Genomic DNA, 18,740 nt, shown 5'->3' with positions numbered 1-18,740 from the left:
TTGAATGGGAAATTAAAATGAAACAGACAGGAATCTCTGCCCTCTGGAAGCTGGTGTTAGCAGTGGCAACCAACAAATACTGGAAAGTAGAGAGCACGTCAGATGATGACGGTTCAGAGAGAAATAAACACACCTGAGATCTGGGCTGGGAGCTCCTGGGAGCGGAAAGGGTGAAGCCTTTGTCCCACGGATGCCCTGAGGAGATGAACAGGAGTCTGAGGGGACACTTTGGGGCAGATAGAAAAGCAAGTGCAAAGGCCCGGAGGCAGGAGTGTGCCCCAAGGCTTTGCAAACCGTGAGGATGGAGTGGAAGGAGTGGGGGGATACTGGGCGGTGAGGGCAGAGTGTAGGGTGGAATCATGTGGGGTCTTGTGGGCCACTACTTGTCACCAAGTTCCATATCAAGCATGCTCTGATCTCACGGCATATTTATAATCAGTGAGCTTGGCACCCAGCCTGATTCTGCTAAGTTCTGGGTCACTGGCCATTATTGTTGTTTTTTTTTTTTTTTGCCATTATTGTTTTTGTTCTTAGCATTGCTGTTGGCATCGCAATATTAGTTCCTGGTTCTCAGGGCTCTTGGAATTCCCTCTCTCTGTGCTGGCTGGAAAAGGAAAGTGAGACCCAGGGGTGAGGTGCAGAGGTGAGGCCAAAGTTCCTTCCCTGCTGCTACCCCCGTCTCTGTGGAGCCACTGTCAGCTGTCACCATAGGGTGTGTGACTTTGCTGCAGGGTGGGAGGGGAGAGCCAGGAGGCAGTGAGGCCGCAGCGGGAGTGGAGACTGAGTCTGAGAGGGAGCTCTGGAGTCAGACAGCCTGGCACGCTGTGGACCCATGGGCTTGGCTGCTTTATGGAGCTGCTGGTGGACAGGAGTCCTGCTCTCAGGTGAGGGCTCTGCTTCCTGCTGACGGGGTGGGTGGGTGGAGGGCACTGTGTGTGTGTGTGTGTGTGTGTGTGTGTGTGTGTGTGTGTGTGTGTGTGTGTGTGTGTGTATTTACAGAGAGGCAGAAGGAGAAATAGAGACAGAAGTAAAGACAGATGCAAAAGAGATACACACAGGAGAAGGACACAGAGACAGACAAAGATACAAAGAGAGATGGAGAAAAAGAATGAAAATAATGGTAGAGACTCTACCAGAGGGAAAAGCAGGGTGAGATATAGGAGAGGGAGGGAGAACACACAGAGACAACATGAAAACAGCACCAAGTCACTCAGAGAGAAACAGAATAAGAGGGAGGGAGGAGAGAGAGATGGGTGCAGACAGAGCCAGGGGACAGCAGACAGACAGGAGTGAGGCAGGCAGAGGGTGTGCTGACCCTGCGTGTTCCACACAGCAGGATGGGATGGAGATGAAATTCGCGCCTAAAGAACATCTGAGACAGAGGGGAGAAACTAGAATATTTTGATACGGCTCTTTGGAGGAGGAGAACTGAATTTGCACTTGGTTAGGGGCAGAGATGAGGCCAGCCTGGCCTGTGACCCTGAGACTAGTTCCCCCTCTCTGGGTCAGAGCTTCCTCATTGAGGGGAAAACTGCAGACTCCAATGTCCTCCTGAGGCCAAGGGTTATCGGCTGTGTCTGCACTTTTCTCTGCAAGCTTGGCCTCTGCCCCGGGGACGGGGACAGAAGTCAGGGCCCGGGAGAAGGAAACAGGAGGGAAGGGGCCAGGCAGGGGCCTGGAGGAGGAGGCTTCTCTGTCTCTCTGATGAGGAGACCGGCCGTGCCAAGGACGCTGTCCTTCACGTTATTCCGTTTATCCTCATGACAGTTATTTGAGGCTGGAACTATGTTTACTCTCAGTCTACAAATGGAGATGCAGATTCAGAGAATATCATTTGCCCAAATAGGTGACAAAGCTAGGGGTCAAATCCAGACAGTTGCTCCAAGCTTAGACAGTGGCCCTGAACTCCCACGGCACCGGGGATGGAGAAACACAGATGCCACCAGTGCTGCCACCACCATGGTCACAACGGTGACTGAACCCTGACTGGGAGACATTTTGAGCATGTCATATCTGATGTGTCATTCATACCTCACAACAACCCAACGAACTAAGTTCTCCTGCTTTTCCCATGTGCAGATGGAGACGTGGAGGCTCAGAGAGAAAGCTCTTGGCCATGACAATGGGGCCGTAAGCATCAGGGTCCACGTTTCCTCCCAGACTCCTGGGAGCCACTGCCCTACACCACGGACGGGCAGGAAGTAGGCAGTGCTTGGCTCAAATAGGAGTCTTGAGGGGTGGAGAGGGTTTCAGATTGGGTTTCAGAGAGATAAGGGGTGAGCAGCTTAGCTGCACATAAGCATGGTTGTTGGGATTGGGGCCCCACCTGCCCAAGCCCACCCTCCATGACTGTGTGCAGAATGACCACATGGGAAACTAGGAACTACTGTGACCTTGTTCTGCTTTCCCTCCCGTCCCATGCATGGCAAATATCCCGAGAGTAAATCCGAGGAAGTACAGAAGGCTAATTTCTCCCACTGGAAGTTCCCGTTGATCAAGTTTGGCTCCATGCCCATCCCTGGGTTGATGGGAGGAACTATACCATCTTTGGGGCCAGGAGGGCCAGGTTCAAACTCAGCTCCTGCCATTTACTATGTGCTCTTGGCCTTGGAGCGCCTGTTTCCTTTGGTGTGGAATGAGGAGAACTGCCCTGCATCCCCAGTAGAATAAAAACGGTGAAGAGTACACAGTGACCACAGCCCAGCTGATGCTTGCCAATATTTATTACCAACCCAACGACACTAGAATGCAGGCCATCTTAGGCTCATTTTACAGAGGAGGAAATTGAGACTCGGGGAGAATAAAGATACATCCAAGGTCACATAGCCAGTAAGTAGCAGATAGGACAAGTCTCTGTGATGGGACGCCACATTTGTAACCACAGACTTCTCTCCACTTCTGAAAACTGTGGCTGACCACTGTAACTGGCCCCAACTCACCTGCCCCTCCCTGAACACTGACTGCTTTTCTCTCCATACAGCCTCCCTGTTGACCATATGGAATCTCCCAGCCGAAGCTCAGCTTGCCCTCCAGGCCGGCCCACCTAACACCCAAAGTGAGAAGGATATTTGTCTATGTTTGAAACCCCTGGGTACTCCAGACTTGTGGAAGATTCAGAGGATGGACACAGAGAACAAGGCTGTTATTCTGATCGCTGCCTACCCAGAGATCTGTCTTGGGGTTCCCTACCCCAAGTCCCAGGAGGATGAACCTATTGGTCCAGCTGAGGCCTCCAATGATTGGTCCAGTCTGTTGTATTGGGGACAGGAGCAAAGGGGTGGACTGTAGCTGTATGGTAGAGGCAGGGAAGGATGGCTGAGAAGTGGGTAGAGGGTTCTTGCTGGCATCTTTGTTATGAGCTTGATCCTCTTTGAAGGTGATATTTATTGACCCCTTCTTATGGCTCAGACTCTCTGCTGTACTCACACAGGGGGCTTGGAGAGGGGAAGTAAGTTACATAAGGTCACTTAGAACAAGCAGTAGGCCCAGCCTGTGAGCCCAGGCACTCTAGCTCCAGAATATCTTCTGGCTATTCCAGTCTCTTTCTGTTTCTCTGGATCCCTTTGTGACTATGTCTTATTCATCTTCTATCCATGCCTCTGCCTCTGTTTACCTCCCTTGCAGAATTGCTGGCCAAGCCCACCATTTCAACCAGCCAGGGTATTGTCATAGAGCACAGGGGAGTGGTGACCTTCCGCTGTTACACTGTGAACATCAATGTCTCTATCCACTGGGTCTCCAACAATATCCCCCTTGTGTTAAATGAGCGCATGCAGCTGTCTGCAGATGGCAAGAGCCTCACCATCTTCACTGTCCAGCGAGAGGATGCAGGGATTTACCAATGTGAAGTCTGGGGTGCCTCTGAGGTCCAGAGCAGTGACATCACCCTTCTGGAGGTGTACTGTGAGTCTCCTTCCATTCTCCCCAGCCCCTTCCTTGGCCCCTTGTTCAGTCTCACAGCTTCGAATCCCATCTAAACCCAGACTTGTCTGCCTTTGAACCCCAGATAGATAACTATTTGATGCCTCTGCTTGGATTCTACTGGAAACATCCAATTAATGGGTCTAAACCTGAGATCCCAAACCTCAAATGTTTCGATCCACATTCTTGCCTGGGTAGGGTGAGCAAAGAGCTGGCATACTTTAGATGTGTCTTCTAATCGTGTTTCACCCAGGCACAGGGCCAACATTTAGCCTCCTTTGCAATTGGCCCAGAGCTTGAATGGGGAGGAGGGAAATATAGTGTTTACTGACTCCCTAAATCCTTTGTAAAAGAGCTGTTGCAGATGCTATTGTCATTACTATGATTGTTCTTGTCCTCCCAGATGGTCCTGACCCTGTTGAGATCAAGGTGGATTCAGGCGTCCTCAGGGGGGGCGTAGTTGAGGTGACAAAGGGCTCCACTGTGAACTTCCAGGCGGAAACACAGAGTTACCCTGCTGCCACCTATACCTGGTACCTCCCCAATGACTCTATCCTGCCTCCTACCACAAGAACACTTACCATCCCTGCAGTGTCTGGGAAAGATGAGGGCATCTACAGGTGCCTGGTGTTCAACAGTGCCACCCACATGTCCCACCTGGGCGCTCTTAAAGTCCTCGTCCTTGGTGAGTCTTCCTTCCTATTTCCTGTCCTGGTTCCCCTGAGAATCAGAGGCTGTCATGTCCAGAAGGGCCCGGAGCTTCATCTGGGGCTTTTGTACACCCTGGGATCCCTGAATGGGTTGTTCAGGTTGCACACAAAATGTTCATGCTGTGTTCTAGAGAAAGGGTCAGTGGTTATCATCAGATTCTCAAGGGGGGCTGGAACTTGGAAAAATGTGAAGAGCCACTGAGCAACAACAACAGCTCAGTGTCCAAGAAGGACCCAGAGGAGTGGGGATTTCCTATCTGGCTGGGGGCTGAGCGGGCAGTGACCTTGGGGAAGGGCCTGGCGCCGGGCATGGCACATCCTCCACCAGACTGCTGGCTCTCTACAGGGTCCATGAACTGATCCTCTGGAAGCCAGGGGGCTGACAGTCTGTGCTTCTAAACACTAACACAACACTCCCACACTGCGCACACACAAAGAATAACCACACCTGCACATTTAGAACACAACACAACACAAATCCTCGTGACATGTGCACAATAGACCCAACACACCCAGCACAAAGTGTCTAACACATCAGGGACATACAACACTTACACACACTGTACACTCACACTCACAGCACACACCCTGTACACTCACATATTCATAACACATATACAACACATCTGACATACATGCACAACACAGACACGCCTCTCACATACATGACACTACAAATCATACTCACAGACATGAAACACTCTCACATAGAACATATATGCTCATAACAGAGACACAGTTTGTACACACCACAGACACTTACTGTCTATCCAACCTCACAACCAGTCAGCATCATAGATACTTAAGAAACTACTCAAAAAACACACCGTATCCCACACATTCAACACCTCAACATATGTAACATACAACTGACAAAAATATACACATGAAATGGATACACATACCACACGCAGTACAGGCACAAACAAAACATAAAAGATAACACACAATGCATACATATTATATATACAGTACCACAGACATAGAACATACACACATGTACAGAGAATTCATACATGTGTAGCACATTCACACACAAAGTGCACACAAGTACGTGTACTACCTACATAGCTCACATTTTCGAAACACATATAGCAGATATAAAATACACAAAATACATATACACACCACCCAGTCTACAGCCACACAAAACCTACAATGTAGTCACACCATCAGTACATGTACTCATCCACAAAAGACACCCACATCTCACACACACTGCACAGTTGTAGCTGAAGCACACACAGATCCAGCCCTGGGGAGGCTCCGTGGGGCTCATGGGCAGGAAGCTGGGAGGCACCCCTGAACCTGGCCCTGTATCTCCAGCGTCCCAGCAAAGTCTGGCCAAGCCTTGCGTGGTGTCCCCAAGCATGGATTTCGTGGAGAACACCAGCTCCGTGGCCCTGACCTGCCAGTCCACCTATGAGGGGATCAGTGTCCGCTGGTTCCGGGAGGGTCGGGTCCTCCTGCCCAGTGAGCGCCTGGTGCTGTCAACGGACAACAGAACCCTGGTCATCCATAGTCTCCAGCGGGATGACACAGGCCCTTACCAGTGTGAGATCTGGACCTGGGACAGAGAAGCATGGAGCGACCCCCTCTGGCTGACCATCAACTGTGAGCTGCTTGCGTCTTCCTCCTCCCTCTCCCATCTCTCTTCAGGTTCTTCTGGTGGTTCATCCTGCTGTTACTGAGAGCCTGGCCTGTGCCAGGTGTGAATGTGGGCACGGAACACCACCTAGTGCCCTCCTTGGTGGGGGTGGGGGGGAGCAGACAGGCTGTAAACGGATGGACAGGAGAGACAGGTGTAAGAGATAAGACCCTCTAAGGCTATGGAGAACTGGGGGGCATGGCGGGGGACTGGGGGTGTACCAGGACGGGGAAGGTGTCGCCGCCTTAGCCAGGGGCCAGGGGTTTCCTGAGGAGGTGATGTTCGTGCAGATGCAGAAGGTGGTGAGGGCAGTTCTGGGAGGCTGAGGGAGAGGATCGCAAACTCAACCCCAGCCTGGGCAACTTAGTGAATCCCTGTCTCAAAATAAAAAAGGGCTGGGGACATAGCTCAGTGGCAGAGAGACCATGGCTTTGATCCCCAGCAACACACGCACACACACACACACACACACACACACACACACACACACACGGAGGCGAAGGAGCAAGCAAGCCTGGCAGGTGGCTGCGGGTACAGAGCTCCCGCTCCGGGGGAGGCAGCAGCATGTGGAGCGGGACAGCGCTGGGCTTGGGAGGAACCACAGGAGGTCGGAGAGGCTGAAGTGGGGGAGGGAGAAAGGAGAAGAGGTAGCCAGGGAGGAGGAGGGCTGGGAGCCAGGTCGCACAGCTCCGCTGGACCAGGAGGGCACTTGAGCTGCAGGAGGCTCTGGAACAGGGACAGGACAGACAGACAGACAGATCTTCACAGGGCCTCACCGGCCCAGCTACAGAAAGGGAAAGACAGGAGCAAGAGAGGTGGGAGAGGTCAGAACAGGGCTGTGGTTATCTGGGTCCTTGGCCACGTAGCCCCAGGCATGGATCAACAGCACCATCCATGGGAGGATTTTATTTTGAGAGAGGCACCCTGGAGGGGAAGCAGGGAAGCGGCCACAGAAGGCTGGGAATTCATCAGACTGAAATGTGCATGGGGGAGAGGGGGGAAAGGCCAGGAGAAAGCCCCCAGACAGTCATGCATCTAAGGACACCTGACAAATCTGCAGAGCCCTCCGCATCTCCCAGAACAGGATCTGCCTCAGTTTCCCCCTGAACCCAGGAACTGGCCAGGGCAGCCCATGGGAGGACTGGGGTGGATTTCAGGACCCAGCAAGTGATCTTGGCCAGTTACACTGCTGCCATAGGGGGTCTTGGGGGTTTCTCACAGTGGCCCTGGTTGTTCCAGAGGGTGATGGGGGCTGGGGGTGGCTGCAGAGTATCAGACTCCTGGGACTTGCTGCTGCTCCACAGGAGGCCAAGGAGGAGGCTGTGGAAGCCATGAGCTGAGCCCGAGGAGGTGAGGGAGAAGGGCCCCCTTTTGCCTGTGTGAGGTAGCGGGGCTTACAGGGATGGGCTAGGCTCAGGTATTTTCTCTCTTTCCCCTTCTCTGTTGCTCTCCCCCCTTTCCTGCTTACCTCAGTTGTTAAACCAAAACTGTTTGGAGCTGAGGAACAAGCCAGGCGGTTGCTAATCAGAGGCTGATGTCAGCACCCACGGCCTCCAGGGGACAGGGACTCAGCAAGTACCGCGCAGTGTGGTGACCACTGCCAGGGCAAAAGGAGGATTTGGGAACCCAGAGGAAGCCCCAGGCTGGAGAATGTGGAAGGGGCACCGCCAGAGGCAGAGCATTACAAAGAAAACTCCCCAGACTCATACCATGAAGGGTCCACAGTATGAGTAGGTAGGGGCCATGCGCACACCTCATGGTGACAATTGTGGAATCCTGCTGCTGTGCGAGATTTCTTTGTTAATTCACTGTGGCGCCGGAGTGACAGTGCATACCTGTGATCCCAGCGCTTGTGGGAGGCTGAGGCAGGAGGGTGGCTGTGAGTTTGAGGCCAACGTGGGCTACATGATGAGTTCAAGGCCAGCCTGAACTCCCCCACTCACACAAAAGAATTCACTTTGGCAAAGACAGTTTTTGTCCCTTGGTGTGGACCACAGTCTGCTTGTTGGGCAGCGCAGGAGGAAAAGAGAACGTTTTCTCTTTCTCCTTCTGAGATTCCTTTCAGCCTCAGGTAGAAGAGCCTCTGTCTTCCAGCTGCAGACTGGGATTGCCTTCGTTCCAGTGCAGGAGGAATAAACGAACATATAAACAAGCCAAAAAGCCAACTGTGCACTGTGGAAGCAGAGGGGTGAAGGGGGTCTCGGTGGTCCACCTGTGTGGGGTGTGTGACTTCACCTCTGCCCGCAGACGGCCCAGACCGAGTGGACATCACCAGGGACACGGTGTCAGTGGTGCTCAGCACCGTGGAGGTGAAGCTCGACTCCAACCTGACCCTGCAGTGTTGGGCTGAGTCCCAGCCGGGCGCCCAGTACTGCTGGAGCTGTGAGCACCCGGGTGGGGAGTACACGGGGGGACAGCTGGTCATCACCGCCGTGACCTGGGCGCACCAGGGCGCCTGCAGCTGCACAGCCTCCAACCCTCTGACCGGCCTGGCCCGCTCAGCCTCCATCCTGGTCCACGTGGTGGGTGAGTCTTCGGGCCCTGGGAGTCGCTGTCCCCTGGGATCCCAGCTCCCAGCCTCCCCGAGGCAGGGGCCGGAGTGTGACTGTGCGTGAAGTGCGTGGGTCGGGTCCCAGTCTAGAGCCACCAATCCCCACCCCGAGTGCCCAGGCCCTACAGCCCCTCCTTGTGCTGTGCACCTTGGCCAACTCCAGGCTGTGCTGAGCCTCGGCTTTCTTTCGTGTGAATGAGGTTTACAGCTGGGTGGTGGCGCACACCTGTAAATCCTAGTGCTCTAGGAGGCTGAGGCAAAAGGATCACAAGTCCTACTCCAGCACGGGCAACTGGGTGAGACGCTGTCTCAAAAATAAAAAATACAAAAGGGCTAGGGATGTAGCTCAGAGCAAAAGCCCTAGGGTCAATCCCTAGTACCAGAAGAAGAAGAAGAAAGATAGAGTTTTGAGAGACTACCTTTCGGAGTTATGTAGAAGGACAAGTCGCAGATACAGTGAGCAGAGAGGAATCACTGGACGCAGCCTGCAAGGGTTCCCTGTACTTCCGTGCTGAGCACTCGAGAGACAGCATGGTGTTGCTGTTCACCATGATCCACACCCTGGCTTCAGTGCTTATTAGCTGTGTGACCTTGAACAGGCTCCTTAACCTCTCTGAGCCTCTGATTAATTAGCTGTAAAGCAAACGTAACAATTGTGCCTATTTTTAAGGGTGTTGAGGACTAATTAACATTTATAAAGTTCTCAGAGCTGTTCCTGGCATACTGTGTTCATTAAACAAATACAATTATTCTCGGGTTTGGTTTTGGTTTTTTTTTTTGGTACCAGGGATCGAACTCCAGACCTTGCACTTCCAAAGAAGGCGGTGGAACCACTGAGCTAAATCCCTGGCCCTTTACAATTACTCTTTACTGAGTCTGTGCCATATGCCTGAGCCAAGCCTCCCAAGTATAAATCAATAAGCACTTTGTGGGTTTTCTCTTTTGAGTTCTGTCTGTCAGCCAGTTACGAGGTGAGCCCGCTGGTATCTCTGCTACCCAGGGGAGGGACTGGGACCTAGGACGCTGGTCCTGCCGCTGCTGACCTTATAGCAGTGATCTTGGTCACTCACTGAGCCTAGGACCCCAGGCAGCTTCTCAAATCACCTCTTTGAGTCTTCAAAACAGTGCCGTGGTCTTGGGAAGAGGGTTTGGTGAGTGAAACAGGCTCAGAGGAGGCATCTGTGGGTCAGTGTGTTGTAGAATTTGAAGGCGATCAGGTACGGAGGGCTCAGAGTGCTTAGATAGTACCTTCTCCTGTTACCATCATCATCTTTATTTTTCTTAACTAGAGGTGAAACCCAGGGCCTCACACCTGCTAGGTAAGTGCTCTCCCACTGAGCTATATCCCCAGCCCTTTTTAAATTTTGAGACAGGGTCTCACTAAGTCTAAGTTGCGTAGGTTGACCTCAAACTTGTGATTCTCCTGCCTCAGCCTCCCAAGCAACTGGGATTATATGTGTGCATCAATATGCCCAGCTAGCCATCATCTTTAATCAAGCACCTACTATGTGCCAGGCACTTTACTGGTACTTTTGTGAATGAGTTCATTTAATCTTTAGCCCCTCTGAAGCCTATAGAATTATATCAAACTATGTTTGTTTGACATCTAAAGAAACAGAAACTCAGAGACTAAGGCTAAGCCCCAGGGGCCTCACAGGAAGTCCCCTCCTCCAAAAGCAGAGCCCCTTCCTCACACCCCAATCCTCCTGGCTGCCCTCTTGATCCTGATGGCTGTGTGTCACCCCTTGAGAAAGGCTGGGTGAAAGCAGAATTCAAAACCCGCAGGCCAACATTAGTGAGAACAGTTGCCATGTATGAGCCACCTCCTAAGTGCCAGGAATTGAATTTGTGATCTCATTTTATTTTCACCACTCCTAGTCACAGGCACTGTTTGCCTCAGTGTGCACCTGCAGGAAGGAATTCACTTGTCCGGGATCACAAGACTCTAGAGAGTGAGGGCTCTGAGTGGCAGCCAGGGCTCTGGTGCCAAAGCCCTTTTCTTTGGTTCATGGGAGAGAGGATTTGGAGGCCCCGATCCATCATCCAAATCCAAATCCGCAGCGTCCATCCCAGCTGACATATTTACCATCACCTCCCATTCGTGGACGCACCATATATATAGATATATATCACTTTGAACATAACATATGTTGAACATGAATACATATATGTTTAATCTTTCCAGCAACCCTTTAAAGTAGGAACTCTTGTTCCTATTTTACAGCAAAGAGAATTGGAACACAGAGAGGTTAAGTAGCATGCCTACAAAGCTGAGATTTCAACACAGGTCAATTGACTCCAGAAATGGTGTTATTAACGAACTGCTGCTTCCCAGCAACTGGAAAAGCAGGACACATGGAATGTCAGTAAAGATAAAGGCAAATGCAGGGCATGGTGGCACGTGCCTGTAATGCCAGCACTCTGGGAGGCCGAAGCAGGAAGACTGCAAGTTTGAGCCCAGCCTGGGCAGTTTAATGAGACCCATTCTCAAAATTTAAAAGGGGGTCGGGGCGCTGGGGATGTAGCTCAATGCTAAGGCACTGGATTATATCCCCAGTACTGGAGGAAAAAAAAAGCCACAAGTTTAGGGATAGGACTGGAAGCAGGGACGAGGGTGTGTCAGTACAGCAGGGCTGGGTCTCCATCTCTCTGGCCAGGTTCCCAGTCACCCTCCCTGTCTGCGGGAACCATCGCTGGCATCGTCACTGGAGTCCTGAGTGTCATTGCTCTGGTGGCAGGACTGGGCTATTACAGCAGAAAGGCCGGATGGTAATTACTGGGGAGGGGATGGGACGTGGCCAGCAGGGGCCGCCTGGTGAGAGGGTTGCTGATCGTGGTGCTGAGCGTGTCCCAGCCCCTGGGGAATTCAGTGTTTGGGGCCATCATCCAAGAACATTTGGGACATGGTCAGAACCTGTGGAGATGGGCAAGAACTAGCAGTGTTCACTGATAATTTACTTGAAATGATAATTCAGCAAACAATAAGGAGGCTTTGGGGTTTCAGGCTCTCAAAGATATTAGGAGATGATCCCGTGTCCAAGGCCTCACAACCTACTTCCGGGAGGAAGCACTCTACAGAGCCCAGCGCAGGTAAGTGACCCCATGGCGGACATTCTGGGCAGTAATGAGCGCTGGGGAAGAGCTGGGGTGGAAGCCCAGGCCTCTCCTCCCAGCTCTGCCACCCGACTACTGTCTGATGTGGGCAAGCACTGTTCCAGCTCCCTGAGCCCCAGAGCCCTGGGTCCCTGTGGAGATAGGGATGAGACTGGCCTCAAGAATTCTGACCGGTTCCACCTGTTCCAGCAGCTGTGGGAAAAGAAGGACAAGATGGTGGCATTCTCTCCTCAGCCTCAGAAAACCCTGTTATCAGATTGCTGTAGACAGAGCAAGTCCATGGGCTCGGCCCTTCCCGTTGAATCCAAACCCAATCCCATAATTCATCTCTGCACGATGCCTCACATGCTGGTGGGCAGGGCTGACCCAAGGGCAATGGAGGCGTCTTCGCCATCTCTAAACCTAGGATTCTGAAAGGATGAGCCTCATGATATGGCAGGGCCTCTAGAGATGGTTTGATCCAGCTTCATCTTACAGAGGGGGAGACCACGACACGGGGGATAAAGGACTAAGCCTGGGAAGGCTACACAGGACCTGTGGGCAGGATTGGGGCTGGGACTTGGGTTTCCCTCCCCATCCATGTCACCAAACAGCCTGAGGTAACCTACAACCTGATTTCCAAGACAATCTTAGCTTAAGCTCACCAGAGATATGAAGGGGAGGAAGGAGGTTTGCTGCTCCTTATTTCCTGAGGTTGAGGGTCCTGGGAAGCAGCTCCTTCCTCGGTCTCTTCCTAACTGCAGCTCTGGGCTGGGGCTTGCTTTCTCTAGACAAGCCGAGGCCTTTGAGTTTCAGAATACCTGAGATCCAGGAACACACCAGAGTCAATCAGGTGGGTGAGCTACATCTCCTCTCCAGAGGCGTCTTTTCTGAGGCCCTCAAGGCCCTCCCTGGCTCAGAAGCGAAGGGAGGGTTAGAACCAGGCCAGCTGCTAACCCAGAACTCTTTGCTTGCTCCTGTCAACTCTGTGAGCTCTACTCTCAGCCCCCCTCCATCCCTTCTCCTGGGATTCTCGCATTTTAACATAACACTGATTAGCCTTGAGCCGCCTGGGAATCAGAAGGGATGTAATTACCTTTGAGGCTCAGGCTGTTTCTGAGAATTTCTGGGGGCGCCCCCATCCCAGGCCCCACAACCTCTTTACTACTTTGTATTTCCCCAGATGTTCTGGTCAGCACCCCCACAGCACTTCTATGAGGTATGTCGGCCCCGCTGCAGTGGATCGAATGTTTCACCAGGCCGAGAGGCCACCTTATCTGAATCGTCATTGCGCATCACAGGGCAAGGGGTGGGGAGAAAGTGGCCCATGGCCTCAGCAGGCTCAGATTCCAGGACTCTGGCTCTCATTTTGTTCCTTCTACCTCCGGGGCTTGGAATTGGGTTCCAGGGCAGTGGTGCTGGCCCAGCATGGGGTTGGGGGAGGAGATCGAGAGTAGAGGTTATGAAGCCAGCAAGAGACAGGAAAGAACTCTGAGCCAGCAGCTGGCCTGGGTCCTAACCCTCCCTCCATTTCTGATCTCTTTGAGAACCTGGGTGGACCCTGTTCCCTCTCTGGGTGTTAGGTGGCATTTTCCAGGCAGGCTATACCTGTGGGCCCATCTGCCTTCTCTGCTCGCTTGCAGACGAAACTACCTCCAGCAATCCCAGGAGGCTTTGCTCTCAGACCCAGGAATCCACAGTCCAAACTTCCAGAGCTTCCAGTGGGCCCCTCTCTACCAGAAAGAAACAGGGAGTCAAACTACCAGGTACTTTCACAGCAGCCTGAGTCTCTGGACAAGTGGGAAGCTGTTACCAATCTGCATTTTCCTGCTGTGCTGGAGTCTGTAGGATAGACTGTTGACAAAATTTCCCCTGAAAATATTTTCAGTCTCATTCTATCCATTTCTATCTTTTCATTTTCTAGCTAATGTCATCCATTGCTGTCCAGTGCACTCCATTTTACTCCGTTCTGTTTCCACTGAATTTATTTTCACTCCACCCATTTCCATATTACCCATTTAACTTTTCTCCATTTCTGTCTTTCCCTATCACTTTGCTCAACTGTTTATTTTTCACTGTATTTAGTGTTAGTCCGTTCCACTCAGTTCCTCCACACGTCATCTATTCCCATTCCATTCCTTTCCATCTCTTTCCATTTGCTCCACTCTTTTCCATTTCTTTGCATTCATCCCATTCCACTGTTCCATCCCTGCAACTGTTCCACTGCAACCCTCTTCATCTTTTTCTTATTTCATTCCCTCCCATTCTTTTTAGTTGGAGGGACAGATGAACCACTCTCCAAAAATTTGGATGTCATATAAAAGCATATACACATTAGGGATTTTTAATGCTAACATTTCTTCATTTTTATGTATTTCAATTTCATTCCATTTATTTCTTCTGCTTTCCATTATCTTTCTATTCCAGTCCACTGAATTTCTGTCCCAACACTTTATTTCATTCGTATTTTTAATTCTCTTCCCATTCTATTCATGTTCTTTCTTGTTATATAGTAGTCCATTCCACTCATTCTATTTCCCATTGGCCCATTCTTTTTTCTTCAGCCTTCCTGTTTACGTTCATTCTGTTTGATTGGCTTTCATTGCCTCCCACTGCAGTCCACCACTTCTTCTATGCATGGTTTCCCCATCCATTTCCTTTTCCTCTATTCCTCTCTGTTCTTTTGCTCTTCCCTTCTTCTTCCATTCAGTTCTATTTCACTCTTTTCCATTCATTTTCATTCTGTTCTCCTTTCATTCTTCTGTGATTCACCTACTCTGTTCTATTCCATTCTTTTAATTTCCATTCTCTCTTTTCATGCCCCTCACTCCATTCCATTTTCCTTGTCTATGTTACTTTCTATTTCTTATTTTCAAGCCCCATTCCTTCCCATTTCACTTCATTCCTCTTGGTTTCGTTCTAGCCCCTTTCATTCACTCGCCTTCACACTTTCTCACACTCTGTGCTTTGCTATTCAGTTCCATTCATGACATTTCAATATTTTGGAGTCTATGAAATTCCATGTCTTCCTCTTTTGCTCTTCTCCACTTCTGAGCTCATGTAGCTGTAGGCAGAATTAGGTTCTTTGCAGACCATCATGAAGGCCTCAATTTCCTACTGTCAGAGGGAGGCTGCCCTTGTCCTTTGCCATGTGTCCCCCTCCATAGGCAGCTCACAGCACCCTATCTTGCTTCTTCAAAATCAAGATGGAAACCATGATCTTGTGTTACAGAACTGCATCCATGCAAGCATATACATCCCGTCCCGTCTCCTTTGACATATTCTATTAGTTAGATGGAAGTCACAGGTCCTGACCATAAGGGAGAGGATTCCACAGGGGAACAACCAGGAGGTGGGGACAATGGGGCCATCTTAGAATCCATCTCCCAACAACAGTTGCCAGGGTGACTGAAGTGAAGTGCGAAAGGAAGATGATCTTTGGGAGTTCCACGGATGTGAGAGTGCGGGTTGAGCTATAGACTACAGCCAGCTAGGACAGAAGCATCCACCCAGCCAGTAGAGCTTACATTTTCTCTTTGTTTAACAGACACTCATACATCCAGATGATGACATTTACTGCCAAATAGGCTCCAAAGCCTAACAGAAGCAGAGATCCTTTCTCCAGAAGTTCTAGAGAAACCATGCTACATCACGATGTATTTAATGACATTTATTGAATGCATACTATAATCCAATCACTTCTCATCGCCTTTGTAGACTGTGTGATGTTCTATTTCAGTGTGTTGGTCAGGGTCAGGACTCTGTCTCCTACCAAGTCTTAGACTGTCATTTGTTTAAAAGCTATAGAAAAAGGTGAAAGTGACAGCCCTTGAATTAGAAGTTGCAGGCCAAGAATTGAGACCCGGCAGCCAAGGACACCATAGCTGTCTCCTGGATGAGCACACACTGTTGGTGGCCACAGGAGCCCGGAAGAATCTGAGTCTGAGTTAGCCAGGGCTAAGCAGGGCCATCCTCACAAACTCACAAGTGTTCCTGATTAGTGGAGTCACACGAGACTTCCATCTCCAGTGCTGTGTGACGACATGTATGAATGTGTGAGGAATGCTCTCCCCAACCTCGGTGTCTGGGGTTTTTATGAGGGGTCGTTCTCATCGGCATCCACTGCCTGTGTGAGTGACCTCAGGGACTGAAGTCTCAGAGCTCCCAAGCAGGAGATCAGGTGCCCCCCATAAATCCCACTATCTTGACAAACTTGCATAGCATTGCTCAAGGCCTCGTGAGGGTGAAAACACTCTTCTCAGACAGAACGTTGTAAGAGCTCAGTTCTCAGAAGCCAGCCGAATGTCAGTGAAGCACACAGCTTTTCTTGGAAATGTGCAGGCTTTGGACAAGCTGGGCCTGCTACATTAACCCCAAGGAGAGGGGATGAGGATAAGGTGGAATGGGGCGGACAGCGGAATCCTGGGTCTCTTCAATGTTCATAGCAGAGATCAAGTAAAGGAGACAGTAAGGGACTGAAGAAGACAGGAGGAAAAACAAAAACAAAATCCTGGAAACCAAGAAGAGGTTTCCAGAATGGGCTGTTATCCTTGGAGCTGTGATACTGTATCTCCTCCCCTTTGAGGACTCTTAATTTGTCTTCCAGCACTTGGATTTGTACCCTCCTTTCCAGTGGATGCTGAGTTCTCATCCAACTCTGGTTAATCTGACCTCAGCATGAAATGTGGGTCTCATTCAGTCCCCAAACAGCTGAGAGGGAAATCTCTGAGGCCAGTGGCTTCCCATTCCTCAGTGGTAGCTGACCTAAGCCCCTAAAGTATTTGGACTAGGCCAGGACTATTGGGGACTCCTGCAGGTAAACTTCATCACCTTGTAAATAAAAATGAACAAGCTAAACAAAAGACAAAGTCATGAGTTCGATCCCCAATACAAAAAAAAAAAGAGACGTCAGTTTTAAACATTACTAACACTTTATTGTTTGAATATCTTAAACTAAAAAATTAAGCAAAATGATTGAAAAAGAAGATGAACAAAGCATCTTGTGATTTCTCTTGTATTTGTGCTTGTAGATCAATCTGTACGGTCTGACATCTCAGGACAGGGATTTAGCTCAGTGGTTCTGCCGCCTGCCTTGGAAGTGCAAGGTCCCCAACTTTGGTACCGGAAAAAAAAAAAAAAAGATCTGATAACTTTCCAACACAGCCAGGAATTTGTCTTTTACCTCCATCAGCAACATTTTCAAGTTTCTTACTGTGTTTTGTATTTAGCTTGCTAAATTTATTTGTAGGGTCTTTTTCTTTTATCATGAATAAATGTAAATTTTTTTCTATTTTGTTTGCAAACCTGGTGTTACTTTTATAGAAAAAGATATTAATGGGTAACCAAGGGGCAATATAATGTAAAAGTTAAAAGTATGGACTCAGGGTTCAGGCTTTTTTTGGTTCAAATCCAGCTCTACCCTAACAATACCAGCTAGGGTAAGTTGTTTAACCTGGACTTCAATTTCTTTCTTTTTCTTTTTCTTTTTCCTTCCTTCTTTCTTTCCTTCCTTGTTTTTTTTTTTTGGTATCGGGGATCAAACTTGGGACCTTGTACTTGCGAGGCAGGTGGTGGAACCACTGAGCTAAGTCCCTGGCCCCTCTTCCTTGTTTTTTGAGACAAGGTCTCACTGTGCGGTTCAGGGTAGTCTATGAGAAATGCGTTCATTTACCCAGACCCAAGGAGTGGACTCACAGGCCCAAGAGCAGTGAAGGCGAGGGTTTAATTTGGTATTGCAAAGCTGGGTGTTCACTATGCAAGCAGGCATACCCAAGGCAGTTACAAAAGCAATTTATTTGTTGAATGAAGGTCCCTTCCCTTAGTTCCTCATTGCTCAGCATTTCTATTTCATCTGTAAAACTAGTCCCACCACAGAAGACTAAAAGAAAAAAAAATGCAAAATGAGCCACAATAAGTGATAAGAAATTATCGGAGGCGGATCAGTCCTCTGATCTGCCTAGAGAGGGGTACGGCAAGGGATAAAGAAAGGCAAAGAGACTTTCTAAGTTCATGGGCGGCTGGGAGGTCAATGCCAGAGTGAGCAACATGAAGACACCAGGAGCTAGCCACTATTGGAGGGAGTATTGGGTGACTCAGAGGTTGGAGGTAATCCTATGTTGATGGGGATCTTATGTTGATGAGGATGGTGAGCTGGGCAAAGCATTATTACTGAAGGACCCTAGTCAGCAAGACAGACTCCATATTGCTGCTGAACGACCTACCTGCCCTTTAGATGAACTCAGAAGGAGGAAGCTTAGAAACCTCCTCCCCTTAGAGTCTCTTACAAACAACAATTAATCAACTATTGTTTTACAAATGTTCTAACAGCAGGACGTTCCGCTTCTGTACCTTTTACTTGCTTTACTAGTTCTATCCCATAGGGGGGCCTAGAAACTGCTGGCCTCAAAGGTGTATAAAATATGTCAATCTCCCCGAGTCGAGCCTCGAGTCTGATGCTTGGCTCCGGTCCCGGCCAGTAATAAACTCCTGTGTAGATTTAATATCAGTCTCTGGTTGGTTCTTTCTCGCTGGGTGAAACACTTACAATAGTAGGTGGGATGAGACAGCAGGCTAATAAGGAATCTGTCCTTTCCCCCAGACAAAACTTTTCTCCTTTTTTATTACTACTTGGTTCTCAAGGAACCAAGATGTCTTCAGTTTATATACTCTTGCCCTGGAGCATCACAGCATTGTGGGTCCATTCAGGCCTCAACTGTAACAGGAGGCACAAGGAGTCAGATGAATCCTAACCACACTTTAGGAAATCATTTCCCCCCCAAAATTTTATAGAATGGCTCTCGACAAGAAATTCTGGGGG

The 18,740-nt window shown here is 49.8% G+C and overlaps 1 protein-coding gene across 3 annotated transcripts; it reads left to right on the top strand.

The window, feature by feature from the left end:
* The first annotated feature begins 582 nt into the window (after nucleotides 1-582).
* Ceacam20 (CEA cell adhesion molecule 20) lies at nucleotides 583-18,428 on the top strand. Of its 3 annotated transcripts, XM_004873123.4 has the most exons (12): nucleotides 586-884; nucleotides 2,981-3,055; nucleotides 3,625-3,903; nucleotides 4,325-4,606; nucleotides 5,958-6,245; nucleotides 8,527-8,805; nucleotides 11,488-11,599; nucleotides 11,835-11,920; nucleotides 12,715-12,776; nucleotides 13,107-13,142; nucleotides 13,567-13,689; nucleotides 15,471-18,428. In XM_004873123.4, the coding sequence occupies exons 1-12, from the start codon at nucleotides 833-835 to the stop codon at nucleotides 15,522-15,524; spliced, it is 1,728 nt and encodes a 575-aa protein (XP_004873180.2). In that variant the 5' UTR covers nucleotides 586-832; the 3' UTR covers nucleotides 15,525-18,428. The 3 variants fall into 3 exon arrangements, with proteins under 3 accessions (XP_021106588.2, XP_012924098.2, XP_004873180.2); XM_021250929.2 differs by lacking the exon at nucleotides 13,107-13,142 and having other exon boundaries at nucleotides 583-884; XM_013068644.3 differs by lacking the exon at nucleotides 4,325-4,606 and having other exon boundaries at nucleotides 584-884.
* Nucleotides 18,429-18,740: the final 312 nt, after the last annotated feature.

The sequence above is a fragment of the Heterocephalus glaber genome, unplaced genomic scaffold (assembly GCF_053883595.1).
Source record: "Heterocephalus glaber isolate CG9 unplaced genomic scaffold, H.glaber_assembly_v1.0 deba00001744, whole genome shotgun sequence".
NCBI lineage: Eukaryota > Metazoa > Chordata > Mammalia > Rodentia > Bathyergidae > Heterocephalus > Heterocephalus glaber.
This window is presented reverse-complemented; position numbering and strand designations above follow the sequence as displayed.